The 12,374-nt window shown below is 46.7% G+C and overlaps 1 protein-coding gene across 1 annotated transcript; it reads left to right on the plus strand.

Moving 5' to 3' along the window:
* Window positions 1-3,936, plus strand: HEBP1 (heme binding protein 1). Its single transcript, XM_005488727.4, has 4 exons — window positions 1-533; window positions 623-761; window positions 2,253-2,433; window positions 3,764-3,936. The coding sequence occupies exons 1-4, from the start codon at window positions 456-458 to the stop codon at window positions 3,933-3,935; spliced, it is 570 nt and encodes a 189-aa protein (XP_005488784.1). The 5' UTR covers window positions 1-455; the 3' UTR covers window position 3,936.
* The last annotated feature ends 8,438 nt before the right edge of the window (window positions 3,937-12,374 follow it).

A 12,374-nucleotide genomic window follows, 5' to 3' on the forward strand; every position in this document is an offset into this window, starting at 1 on the left:
CCCACCTCCTGCGAGCGGGGCCGAGCCGGCAGGGGCAGGGCCGACCCAGCGGGGCAGAGCCGAGCCTGGTGGGGCAGAACCGAGCCGGCAGGGGCAGAGCCAAACCCAGCGGGACAGAGCCGAGCCGGCAGGGGCAGGGCTGAGCCCAGCGGGGCAGAGCCAAACCCAGCGGGGCAGAGCCAGAGCCGAACCCAGCGGGGCAGAGCCAAACTCAGCGGGACAGAGCCGACCCGGCAGGGGCAGAGCCAAACCCAGCGGGGCAGAGCCGAGCCTGGTGGGGCAGAACCGAGCCGGCAGGGGCAGAGCCAAACCCAGCGGGGCAGAGCCGAGCCGGCAGGGGCAGAGCCAGAGCCGAACCCAGCGGGGCAGAGCCAAACTCAGCGGGACAGAGCCGAGCCCAGCGGGACAGAGCCAAACCCAGCGGGACAGAGCCGAGCCAGCCGAGCCGCGGCATCATGCTGGGCATGGTGAAGAACTCGCTGCTGAGCACGGTGGAGGCATGGCCCTACCGCCTGCTGAGCAAGGGCGAGAAGGTCTGTGCCGGGCGGGTCTGCGCTAAGGGGATCGGCCCCGGGCAGCGCGATCCTCCCGGCAGCGCCTCCATCCCCATCTCCTTCCCCAGGATCAGGTCAGCTACGAGGAGAGGACGTACGAGGGCGGGAAGTTCGCGGCGGTGGAGCTGGTGGGGAAGTCGTTCGACGAAGCCTCGAAGGAAGGAGCCGTGAAGCTCCTCAAGTACGTGGGAGGAAGCAACGACAAGGGTGAGGATGCTGCTGGCCCTGCGGGCTCGGCGGGTGTTGGTGGTTGAGGCTTGGTGAAAGCGCGATGGATGGGAGCAATCAATGGCACTGCCCGCCTGGCTTGTGGCTCCTGGCACGGGGAGTCTTTGATGGGGGTGGCCCCTCACTGATAAAAGTAAATTTGCAACAGGCTAAGTGGTGCCCAGCCAACTCATGCTATGAGTCCGCTTATAACCCGTCTCTGGCTCAGGATGAAATCTCAAAAATTATTTGTTTAAACAGGAATGAGTTATCTTGCAGCTAGGATAACATGAGGACAGGCAGACAGGTATCTATCACAGCTCCCTGGGTGAGCAGCAGCTGATGAATTTCAGGATATCTGGGACACTTCAGTTCTATGATGTGCCCTTGTGGGCAGTGAAATAACAGTTACGACCTTGATATTTTATCTGGCTATTTTTATTCATGAAAGGGTAATGAACAGTGAGCTTCCTTTATAATGGTATATTTTAATGTTTTATGGCAGTGCTTCCAGGTGATTGCTTCTAATTCACATCTTACTAAAATGTGCACATTTTAACCATTCATAGCAGGAGAAGACTACAGAGTAGCTCTGAGGCATATACATGTTCTCAAACACCTTTCTCCAGCTTCTAGGAGAGGGATTAGTGTAATCTCTATAGGAGTAGGAGGTGGATATAGAGGGAAATGGTATTTGCAGCAAAATTCCTCAAAAGGTGATGACTGCTGTTGCTGTAGTAGAAAGGGTGCCTTTTATAACATGTGACACAAACACAGGTATGACATCAAAGGAAAATAGATGAGAAGGATGGCTTGATCTCAGCTGTTTTTATGGCTGCCTGGTCATGAGGTTTAGAGATTCCCTACTGCTGCAAGAAGAGTGAAGAAAACTGGTCTTCAGTGCCATGTGGTACTTCTTGGTGGTAAATGAGTAGGAAAAAAAACCTTGCTGTTCCTGGAGTGTGGAAAGCATGGACAGTCCTGCTGAAAGCCATAACAGCACTGAGGTTTGGGGCACTGGGACTTGTAGGATGTCTGGAAGCATTTGGGAGGTTTTAAGAGAAAGCTCCTGTCACTCAGTATTGGCTGTGGGCTCACAGCTAAGTGTGGATAGTATTAATTTAAATGCTGATGTAGATTTATATGTGCCACTGGCCTGCCCTGGAGCTACAGACCCTGCTGTCTTACAACTGATTTGTCAGAAGAACAGAGTGTCTAATAGAGCCACAAAAGCAGCACCATTAATAAAAAGCATTCCAGAGGTCAGTTTGAACCCTTTTTTCCCAAGCTTCAGGTGTGGAGAGGGAGCTTGGCCCAAGCAGAAGCCTGATGATGGCTGTTCTGCTTCCCCAGAGGAGCCCTCTCCTGACAAGGAGTTTGTCCATATGAGGAGTTTTCCAAAACTAAAATTAACTTTTGTGAAATCCCTGTTAATTTTGTGAGTTCCTGAGGGCCTAGACTTCTTTAATAATGTCTGTTTGTCTGTTTCAGGGGTTGGAATGGGCATGACTGCTCCTGTCTCCATCACTGCTTTTCCTGCTGAAGATGGCTCCTTTCAGCAGAAGGTGAAAGTCTCTCTGCGGATCCCAAGCCAGTTTCAAGACAGCCCTCCGTGTCCTACTGATGAAAGCATTAAGATTGAAGAAAGACAGGGGATGACCATTTATTCCACGTAAGGAATGCATCCTGGGACCTCCAGTCTCAAGTGATGAGGTCTTTAGGGTGCTCTGATAAGCAGTGTTTGTTTTACCAGGGGACTTGCTGTACAAGGGGTGCATGTGGCAGAAGGAGATAGAGGAGTATGTCTAGACTGAAGACAGATGTCTTCAAAAAAGACACCTGACAAAAAATGTCACTTCTTACCATTGGTCATGCTGCACTGATGTGGAATGTGGATTTTTTTCCACTGGGTTAACAAACATGGAGGCTAGCCGTGAAAAATACTGTGCCATTTCTATTGTATGAATCTATAGCTTTCCCCACTTTCTGGGTTCCAGATTGTTCATAGTCATTAAGAATGCTCTTCAGTGCAGTCCAATGAAGCTTCATTCAGATGGACTCATACCAGACTCCACCATGGAAACAAGCAGCTGCTGCATTGCTTCAAGTCACCTTTTAATGTCTTGGGGTGTTGACTGACAGCCTGGACTCAAACTAGCATCACCATAGCAATAAGCCCTTCACCTTGTCTTTACCCTTTGGAGGTTCCCTTACCTACTTTCTTGAACTGTTTTGGCTGACTGACTCCTTTTTTGCCTCCAGCTGCTGCTTGGCCTTTGCTCTGGGTGTGGGCCACTTCTGCAATATCAGCCTGTTTTGTCTCAAATTTCAGCCCTGAGGGAGGGTGGTGAGGTGCAGGCTAATGTGGAAACAGTTTTTGTTGGTGGGAGGTCAGCATAAACCAGACCCATTTCAGTCCACCCCTTTTAAATGGCATTGTGTTCTGTAATTCCCAATTGTGTGTTCCTACCTCCCCTTTATCTTGGGCTAGCTCGAGTTTGGCTTTCCTTCATGATCTTTCCTGCAGACGGTTGTTCACACCACAGTGAGCATGGTTGTTGACAGCTTTGGTGGGGACTGTGGGCTGAGCTGACTTGGAGATAACCTTGTATTTTAGAAAGTTGTTTCTCTGATATGGTGCTGATTCATAAGGCAGGGCCATTCTGCTGGCTGACATACATGGGGCTGTTTGGGGGGATCTTTTTGGGGTCTCCCAATGGATAACTGCCCAGGGACTTTTTGTTACTGTGTTTAGTGGACCCAGGTAGATTTTATCTCATGCACTTGTAAGGTTGCTTTTCCCCTTGGCTGTGTCACCCATGCGACTTCATTTGCCCCAGATGAATTGTGCTGCTTCACAATGAACAGTGCACACATGAGTGAGTGCATGTTGGCAGGGCCTGGATCAAAATGCGTGTCTAAATATACTGTGGCTATTTATTGTTCTGTCTCTCTTCTTTGCTTTCCCAGGACTGCTCAACTGCTCTCTGGTTTCTTTGCAGGCAGTTTGGTGGCTATGCCAAAGAAGCAGATTACGTGAGCTATGCTGCCAAGCTGAAGGCTGCTCTGGGGAGTGATGCTGCCTACCACAAGGATTCCTACCTGTGCAATGGTTATGACCCGCCCATGAAGCCTTACGGACGCCGCAATGAGGTCTGGTTTGTGAAGGAGTGAACATCTCCACGGCTCCCCGTGGTGCTGTCTTGCTCTGATAACCTCCCTACACTATGTTCCTGTCCTCTTTATAAAATAAACTAAGAATTCAACAAAGGCAAAAAACTATCACTGCCTTTTTCCATGCCTTAGTCTTTTATGGACCATAAAAGTCATTTTAGAAGAACACTTGCTGACCCTCGTGACAGTGCTGCTCCTTCATTCCAGACCAGGTCCTCAGCCACACATTCTCTCTTGATCTCTCCGTGGCTTGTTTTTATCTCCTTTGTGCTTCCAGAGTTCAGTGCTGAGAAAACCAAAAGCACTTAATTGGCTGGTGCCTGCCAGGAGTCACGTCCAAGTGTAGGCAGACTATTAGTCTCACCTGAGACGGGCAGGGGAACATGACAAAAGTGCATACAGAGACTTTTTTTATCTCCTTCAGTTTGCTGCAGCTGTAAAATGCTGCTTTTATCTTTGCCATTCCACAAACAATCTAAAGGGACACGGACATTGCTGCCAACACAGCATAGAGAAAATAAACATCCTTTACCTTAATTCAGAGTGTGCAGAAGATCAGCACTTCTGTGATCTGTCTGAGAAATGCCATTCAGAGAAACATCCAGATTCTGTTTGCAGCTTTCTTTTGTTTGAGGAGAGATGTGTGCTGTGTCTTCATCTCAGCTAGCAGCTGGACAGTGTGACCTGGAGACCTCAAGATTGTTTCCTCACCTTCCTATTACTTTTGTGTAATATTTCTTTAAAACTAGCCTTATGCAAGGGCCAAAGCAGAAATGTGTGTAGTTATCTAATTGAATTAGAGAAATGCAAGGCTGGGGAGAAAGAAGATGCTTATTACTTGTGATCTGAGAGTGCATTTGAAGAATGGTGGAAATATGATGAAACTACCATAGGTGCCAATCTAAAAAACTTTTCTTAAAAGGTGTCAATTTTTGAAGGGCTACTCAGACCAGCTGTTTTCTTTAGAGAAGGAAAAGGAAAACATGGAAAACAGGACTTGGGTCAAATAATCAGTAGCCTTTTGGAAACTTCGAATACAATTGCAGGTGTGGGTCATGTTTCAGGAAGAGTGGCAATGTTGAAATGTCAGGCATCAAATCAGCATTTTAGCTGTTGGCTCTGCCAGGGACACAGCAGAGTGCCCACCGTGGGAGCACTCACCCTGCTGCTGGGTGTGTGCAATGCATTACCTGCACTAAAAGAGGTGTGCTCCTCTGGTGGTGAAGTGCCCCATAGTTCAGGTGCTTTCCAAAAGCCATTTTCCCCTGGAGCCGAAAGAGACATTTGTCAGCTGGCATTGTGGCTTGTGGCTGCTCAAGCTGTTGCACGTGTGCCTGCTTTCTGAGAACAAATCTCAGCAGGAAAAGGAGAAAACCTGAGGTTTTGATGTGCTTTCCTTTTCTCTCTTGCTGAGCCATATAAGAGCTTTGCTGTGAGCTTCATGAGAGTTTCAGTCACCTGTGTGCAAGAGAAGCTAGTTCAGGATGGGTAAAAGGAGCAGGTAGCATTTAATTAAGCAAAAAACCAAACAACAATGACAGGGAAAAGCTATTGGCTGTGGTTAGTGATTGCAGTGCAGGGAAGGAAGAATAAAAAGAGAAAACAAGACAAAGAAAGAAATAGGCTTTTGAAGGAATTTTTGAAGCAGCAAATGCCCTTATAAGCTTGTACCTGAATCCAAAGGGACAGTTTATGTCCCAGATTATTTGAACCTGTGTGGGTGAGGAATGGAGGAGCACAGTATTGCCCAGTTTGTGCGTTCCAGTTTTGTTTTGGAGCTTTTGTGGATACCGTCTGGCAACCTGTGGTGAATGTCCTTTAATAATCAAAACCTTGAAATTTCTCAAAATTTATCTTGTGAAATCTCAGATGCCAGTAATAAACCTAGTATAAACAGAGCTGCAGAGCTCAGCAGCATTGGGGGTTCTTTTATAAAGTGCATACCCTCTGAACAGAGAGTGAGAGCTTCAGACCCAAGAGTGATAGTAAACATCTGTAGGCTCTGCCTTGCAGCCCTGCTACTGGCCTTTTGCACCAGGCAGGCAGGATAGAATTTCATAAACATTCTTAAATAATGTCAAAGCCTTATGCAAACTGAATTGCCTTTTCTGTACACACAAAGATGCCTGTGTTTTGTCCAACTTTTCTAGTTTTGAGATAAATAAATAAATAATAATATTGTGATTTACAACTTCTGTTCTGATCACTGACTTTGTGAGCTCAGTGGGAGTAGTTGATTTGCTAGACCGTAGGTTGCCAGTTTATCTTTCTGTTTGGGGTACTAATTATGCCACAGCATTTATAAATAGTCATAATGCTTTTTCTAATAAATCACTATTTTGGGTATCCTGGCGTGGCCCTGCATTATCTGACTGTGAGAGACAGGAGCTGATGAAATAATCTCCTTCATTTGTTCCAGCCATTGAGAGGCTTTGAGCAATGTATTTGTGTTAATATAGAAACGAGGGGCCTGCTTACCTGAGGAAAATTATGTGTTCCTTTGGCTAGGGTTTGCAGGCAGTGAACAAACACATATAATGCTCAGGCAAATACTGGTGATTGATTTTCAAAATGATCTATGATCCAGAAATGTTAGACATTTTGTCCCATTGAGGTCCATCTAGCTTGGTGCCATGTCCCTGTGATGGACAGTGGTGGACACCTGAGACAAGATTACAGGAACAGTGCAACTGTGGGCTCAGAGCTCCTCTAAATATTTCCCTGTCTCTAGTATGATGTGGCTCAGGGATTTTTGTTATTGTGCTTGGTGGACCCAGGACCCAGGTAGATTTTATCTCATGCATTTATCAGGTTGCTTTCTAGAACTCAGGTAAAGTTGCTATCCATGGCATCCTTTTGTCCTTGGTTATGGAAAGGTAGAAACACTCTTTGTCTGAGGGTTTCCAGCAGGCTGTCTCTCTGCTCCTTAGGCAGCTTTTTGATATGCCTCTGTCACTGCAAGTGAATGTTTGTTTGGGCAGCCAGAGTTGCTGTTGATATTGGAGGATTTCCAGCCACCTCTTTGTGCTGGGGCCAGAAGTCAGAGGTGCGTTCTGGATTTTGACCCAAGGCCAGCATGGCCACAGACACTGTTACATGCAGCGGACTGCTGAACTGGTGTTAAAATAAAAACATTTTTCTCCATCCCCTGCAGTATCTCTGAGAAGTTGGAGTGCAGCAGATTATCTAGAGACCTCCTTGCTTCTCTTCTGCACCTGTGCAATGTCCTTTTCTGTCTCCAGTGAATGCTGAAATGGAGAGATTTTGGTGCTTTTCAGCTGTTTGACAGGGCACCATGGCATTGCCTGTTGCGTGTTGGTTTAAGAAGACAGTGCCAGGGAACTCAGAGGTGGATGTTTCTCTGTGCTGAGGCCCCTCAGTGCTGCCAGAGGTGGCCTTGCTGGGTTGTTGGGATGTGGTGGCTTTGTGCATCACACCCTGCATTGCTGCCCATGGCCCTTTTCCCATCGCCTCACTTGTCAGGGCACTGGAACAGCTCCACAGCCGCCTGTGCTGCCTGCTGGGCTGGACGGGCTCAGCAGGGGAGTGGCCTTGGGAATTATCTCGGCCTCCCAGAGACAGGACTGCCCTTGCTGCTTATTAGCAGCTGGGCAGGTCCCTCTCAGTGCTGTGCAAAGCAGTGGTATGATGGCAATAGGACTGGCCACAGGAAAGGCTGTGTTTCAACAGAGCCAAATTTAATGGGAATTATACACGTGCCATGTAGATTTAGCTGTGCTGGATATACAACCTTCCTAAGCTACTCCACTTGTTAGTGAGGAATTTTCCTGCTGGTATTAACTGTGGCAATCCCTATATATTTATATATATTTATATATATATATATATATATATAAATATATTAAAAAATATATAAATATAAATATATATATATATACATGCATATGGGTATAAATGTATGTATATGTGTATGCAGACCAGCTACTTTGATCTATTGTTTGGCTTCTGTAGTCACTGAATAACTCACTAGAGCGAATGCAGCTCCAGGGTGAACTTTTGCAGGCTGAAGTTTTAAGACTGCTAGAATGAGAGCTTTGTTAGCTTCAGAAAGGAATACTTTACTTTGTAGACACATGCTTTAATATATCTAACACTGCATTAAGAGGATGACAGCCCTTATAAAAGAGCTAATTGGTTAAGTTGTCCATATACATCTTGCCAGACTTATAATACTCCAGTCACTTTGAGGGGATGGGTGATCTATGGTGAGTGAGGAAGTAACATCATTATTTCCCCATTTTCATCAATCCCCGTGGCAAAGAGTGTGTGAGCAGCTATTGTGCTTATGGTCACAAATTTTCAGTTTTGCAATGCTGCCCCAAGGCGATGGGTCAGAGCAGGAAGATTGTGGCTCCTAGCTCACGTCGTCCCTCCCTATTTAATTACAATAATACTTCTTTTAGAATAGCACTCTGAGCAGCAGCTCTCTTTCTTCTGTGACAGCATTTCAGCCACTCTGAGCTAAAAAAGAAATGCATCTCTTTTAACAGGACCATAAGTAGCTTTGGATGTATAACGCCTCTATAAAACTGCTTGGCAACATGATTTATTAGCACGGGATCAGTGGTAAAAGTGACTTCTCTGACAGTAATGGATGAAACACTTCCAGCATAGCTACTCTGTCTCTGCTTGGTGCCTATGCCAACAGCAGGCTGGTTTTGTCAGCTCATTCATAATCTCTGCTTTGCTCTCAGCAGAATCCGTTGCACAAGACGGGTTTCAGCCGCGGCAGATGCTTTTTTCCTAGTCCTCTGTGGGAGCTGCTGCAGAAGATGGGTCAGTGCAAATGCTGCTGGATTCCTGAGACTCTGTCTGCTTAATTCTGCATGCAGACCCTACACCAAGGTAGGAGCTAGGTGCATGCCACCCCCATACCCCTCACTGCTGCCCACCCCCATGAAGAGAAATTTGAGTGGCTGGGGTGAAAGGAGCTGCACTGCTCTTAGACTGAGTGTGAAGTCTGACTGATCAGCAGCCCAGGTCCCAAGGGAGTCTCAGATGAATCTTCTGTGCACTCCCTGTGAGAACACAGGGTTGAGAAGCCTGAATCTGAGGTGCAGATTTTTAGAAGTACCAGTGGAAGTGAAAGATCCCAGAAACCACATCCTGCAGTACACCATGTGCTGCAGCAGCCTGATCTGCATTGTGACCTGAATGACCTTGGGTGTGCAATGTGTCCCCGGCAGTGTGACCCAACTCTGGGGCTCCTTCTGGTGGGGCAGCAGAGTCCAGCCTGTGCCACTGCACCACCCACCCAGCTGTGCCTGGACTCCTAAGCTAGGTGGGTTCTAAGAGAGGTTTGGGTTTGAGATGTGTCTTCTTCAGCACATGAAAGCAGAGAAGGATTGCCATGGCAACTATTCTCAAGTATTTTTCCAGTGTTTTCCAATCTTATTCATTTTTTCTTATATCCCTGGTGTTTAATTTAAGGCCTTTCCTAATTGTAGTCCAAAAAACCAATTGAAGTGAATTCTCTGATTAGACAAAAAGTTCAGACACCTTCCCACACAACTTGTGAAGTACAAGATCAACAGAATTGAATGTTGCTGTGAGTAAGAGGAGATCTGAAATTTGAAATGCATTGTACCCAGACAAATAGAATAAATGAAGCCTTTTACTTAAAGCAAAGCATTGAAATAAAAGATAGTGTACAGCATGACAATTTTGGACACTCCCTTGCTGGTAGGTCTTTCTAGGCTGTTTAAACACTGATTATAGACCCTCTAAATCTTATTTATGACTCAGCTTTGTGAAGGAACATCTTTCAAAATCAACATATGCTGGCTCATTGAAGTACCTTTAATGAACTATAGTGTTCTTTAGTCTGGGTTCTTTGAGGGGAATGGTTACTGCAGTGGTGCTTCTTTGGGTAATTACCATGCCTCTCATTTTCCAGCACCTTGCTTCCACTTTGTGTGTATTTTGGCTGGGATGGAGTTAATTTTCTTCACAGTAGCTGGTGTGGGGCTGTGCTATGGATTTGTGCTGAAAACAGTGTTGATAATACAGGATGTTTTTGCTATTTGTTTTTGCTGAACAATGCTGAACAATGCTTGCATAGAGCCAAGGCCTCTTCTGCTTCTTGCTGCAAGTATGCCAGGGATGCACAAGAAGCTAGGAGGGCAGAGAGCTGGGACAGCTAACCCCAGCTGATATTCCATTCAGCTATGTGGGTTCTGATATTCCCCAGCTGATATTCCATTCCATATGGGGCCACACAGCATATAAAGTGGGGTTAGAAGGTGGGGGGATGTTGAGAGTGGTGTCATTTTCCTTGCTGAGGAGCTGTTCCATGTGATGCGGCCCTGATGTCCTGGTGTTCTGAAACTCCAACCTGCCCATGGCAAGTGGTGAACTCCTTCCTTGGTTTGCTTTATTTGCATATGAGGCTTTTGCTTTACCTATTAAACTGTCTCTATCTCAGCCCAGGAGTTTTCTCTCTTTAATTCTTCTGCTTCTGTTGCCCATCCCACCAGGGTGGGCGAATCAGCGAGCAGCTATGAGATGTTTCACTGCTGGCCAGGGTTAAACCATGACACACCTGCACACCCATTCCTGTGTGTGGGAAACCCAGGGAAGAAAGAGTCCTGTGGAGGTGTGGGAGGGAGAAGGCTGTGCTTCGTGTGGGGAGGGCGTTGTGAGGGCGGTTGAGTGCAGTGTCTCTGGTGCCCTTTCACTAGAGCTTGTGCTGTGGGGGCTCAGCACTGTTACCCACAGAAGAGATTTCTCCCAGCTTCTCCAGCCCTGCCTTGAGACAGACTACATCTCCTCCCTCCAGCAGGGCCCAGGGAGCAAAGATCTCCCTGGAAATTCCCGCCTGAATCTCCTCCCGATGTGTTGCCATCTGCTTTGCACAAGACTCGGCTATACGCCTTTGTGGAAAGCAATGCTCTTCCTCTGAGGACATCTTTGGCACTGCTTCCCTGGAGGGGTGAAATCCTGAAGCACAAAGTGCAGCTGGGACTGCTCTGAGCACTCCTCCCTGTCCCAGGGCAGGGAGGGAAACAGAAATGACAATTTTATGAGATGCTGTGTCTTGGGAACCTGGTCTACAACGCCCTCCAGTTGGAAACCTGCCCAGCTGATTGCAAAATGATGAAAGCAGTCCTGCAGGTTTTGATCCAAATGGGGTAACAGGGCCTGGAGCAAATAGAGGTGGGGAAAATGGGTGCAGTTTCAAGCACAGGGGGTACCCAGGTGTGGTTTTGTTCCTCCCTGGTGTTACTCTGCCCGTGTGCAGCTCGGTGCCACAGCTCTCCCATCTCACTGGGCGTGGCAGGGGCACTGTGGCACTGCTCACACGTGGGGCAGGCAGTGCCCTCTCCCTGCTTTGCCTCTCAGCTGCACGAGTGGTTTGTAGCAGCTTCTGAGGGGCTCACAGGACATCTCTCTGAATCCAGGAACGAAGGCCAGGTCTTGAGCCACGGGAGTCGCTTGGCTGGAGACAGCTCTCCACGGAGCTGGTTTGTTCACAGGCAACAGGAGTTCATCTATTTTTCATCATGATGATGCTATTTCTGAATAAGAGAGAAAAATGCAGGCTTATTTCTGAAGCATATGATTTCGGTTTTGGCCTTTAAAGATTTGTTTATTTTGAATGGAAGCCCAGAATGCACATAATGTAGCAAAATCTGCAGATACAGACAGGGACTTTTGTTTCACCTTTCAAGTTACTCCCACTCCTGATGGTAGGGCAGTAACATTTGAAAAGGGTTTGGATGTTTTTCCTTTCCTTGGAAAGAAACAAATGAAAATAATGATCCTGAAGCAATGCTGAAGGCACCTGCTCCCAGATAACTCTGCTGAAAGCAGCAAGGCACAACCAAGCACCCCAGGGAGATGAGGAAAATATCCAGGGAGCTGCCTCCCTGACAGAGTTTCCCTGTGACTGCAGAGCCTGCTTCTGGGACATGGGGCAAGGGGATGAATAGGAGCTCCCCAGACAGTCCTGATGGGAAGGTAAGCACAACTGTTTTCTGAAATGTTTGATCCCATAATCCACAAATCCCTTTATCATAAATAGCCTTTCAAATTGTTGTGGCAAACTCTTCTGGACTGATTCCAGCTCCTGAATTATGAGGAGCTAAAAATGGTGTCTATTCCCATGGCTATAGACAGAGAGATACTACTCAGCAACAAATGCACCACCAAGTGCCTTAAAAATAGCCCCTGTGGAATTATTCAGTGTTTGGAACTTCTCATTTCATAAGGGTAAAAATGGATTCATTTTGGCACAAAATATGCATAATATGTATCCACAGCTTTATAAATAGCATTTATAAAATTATGTGTATAATTTTATATTAAATTGATGCTGAGCAAAGAGACAAAACAATCAACAGGAATTTAACACAAGTTTTGTTCTTAGATAATTGTAAGACTTTTTTCTTAGAAATGCAGGTGTCAAAAGAGACTTCC

The sequence above is a fragment of the Zonotrichia albicollis genome, chromosome 4 (genome assembly GCF_047830755.1).
Source record: "Zonotrichia albicollis isolate bZonAlb1 chromosome 4, bZonAlb1.hap1, whole genome shotgun sequence".
NCBI classification, from domain to species: Eukaryota; Metazoa; Chordata; class Aves; order Passeriformes; family Passerellidae; genus Zonotrichia; species Zonotrichia albicollis.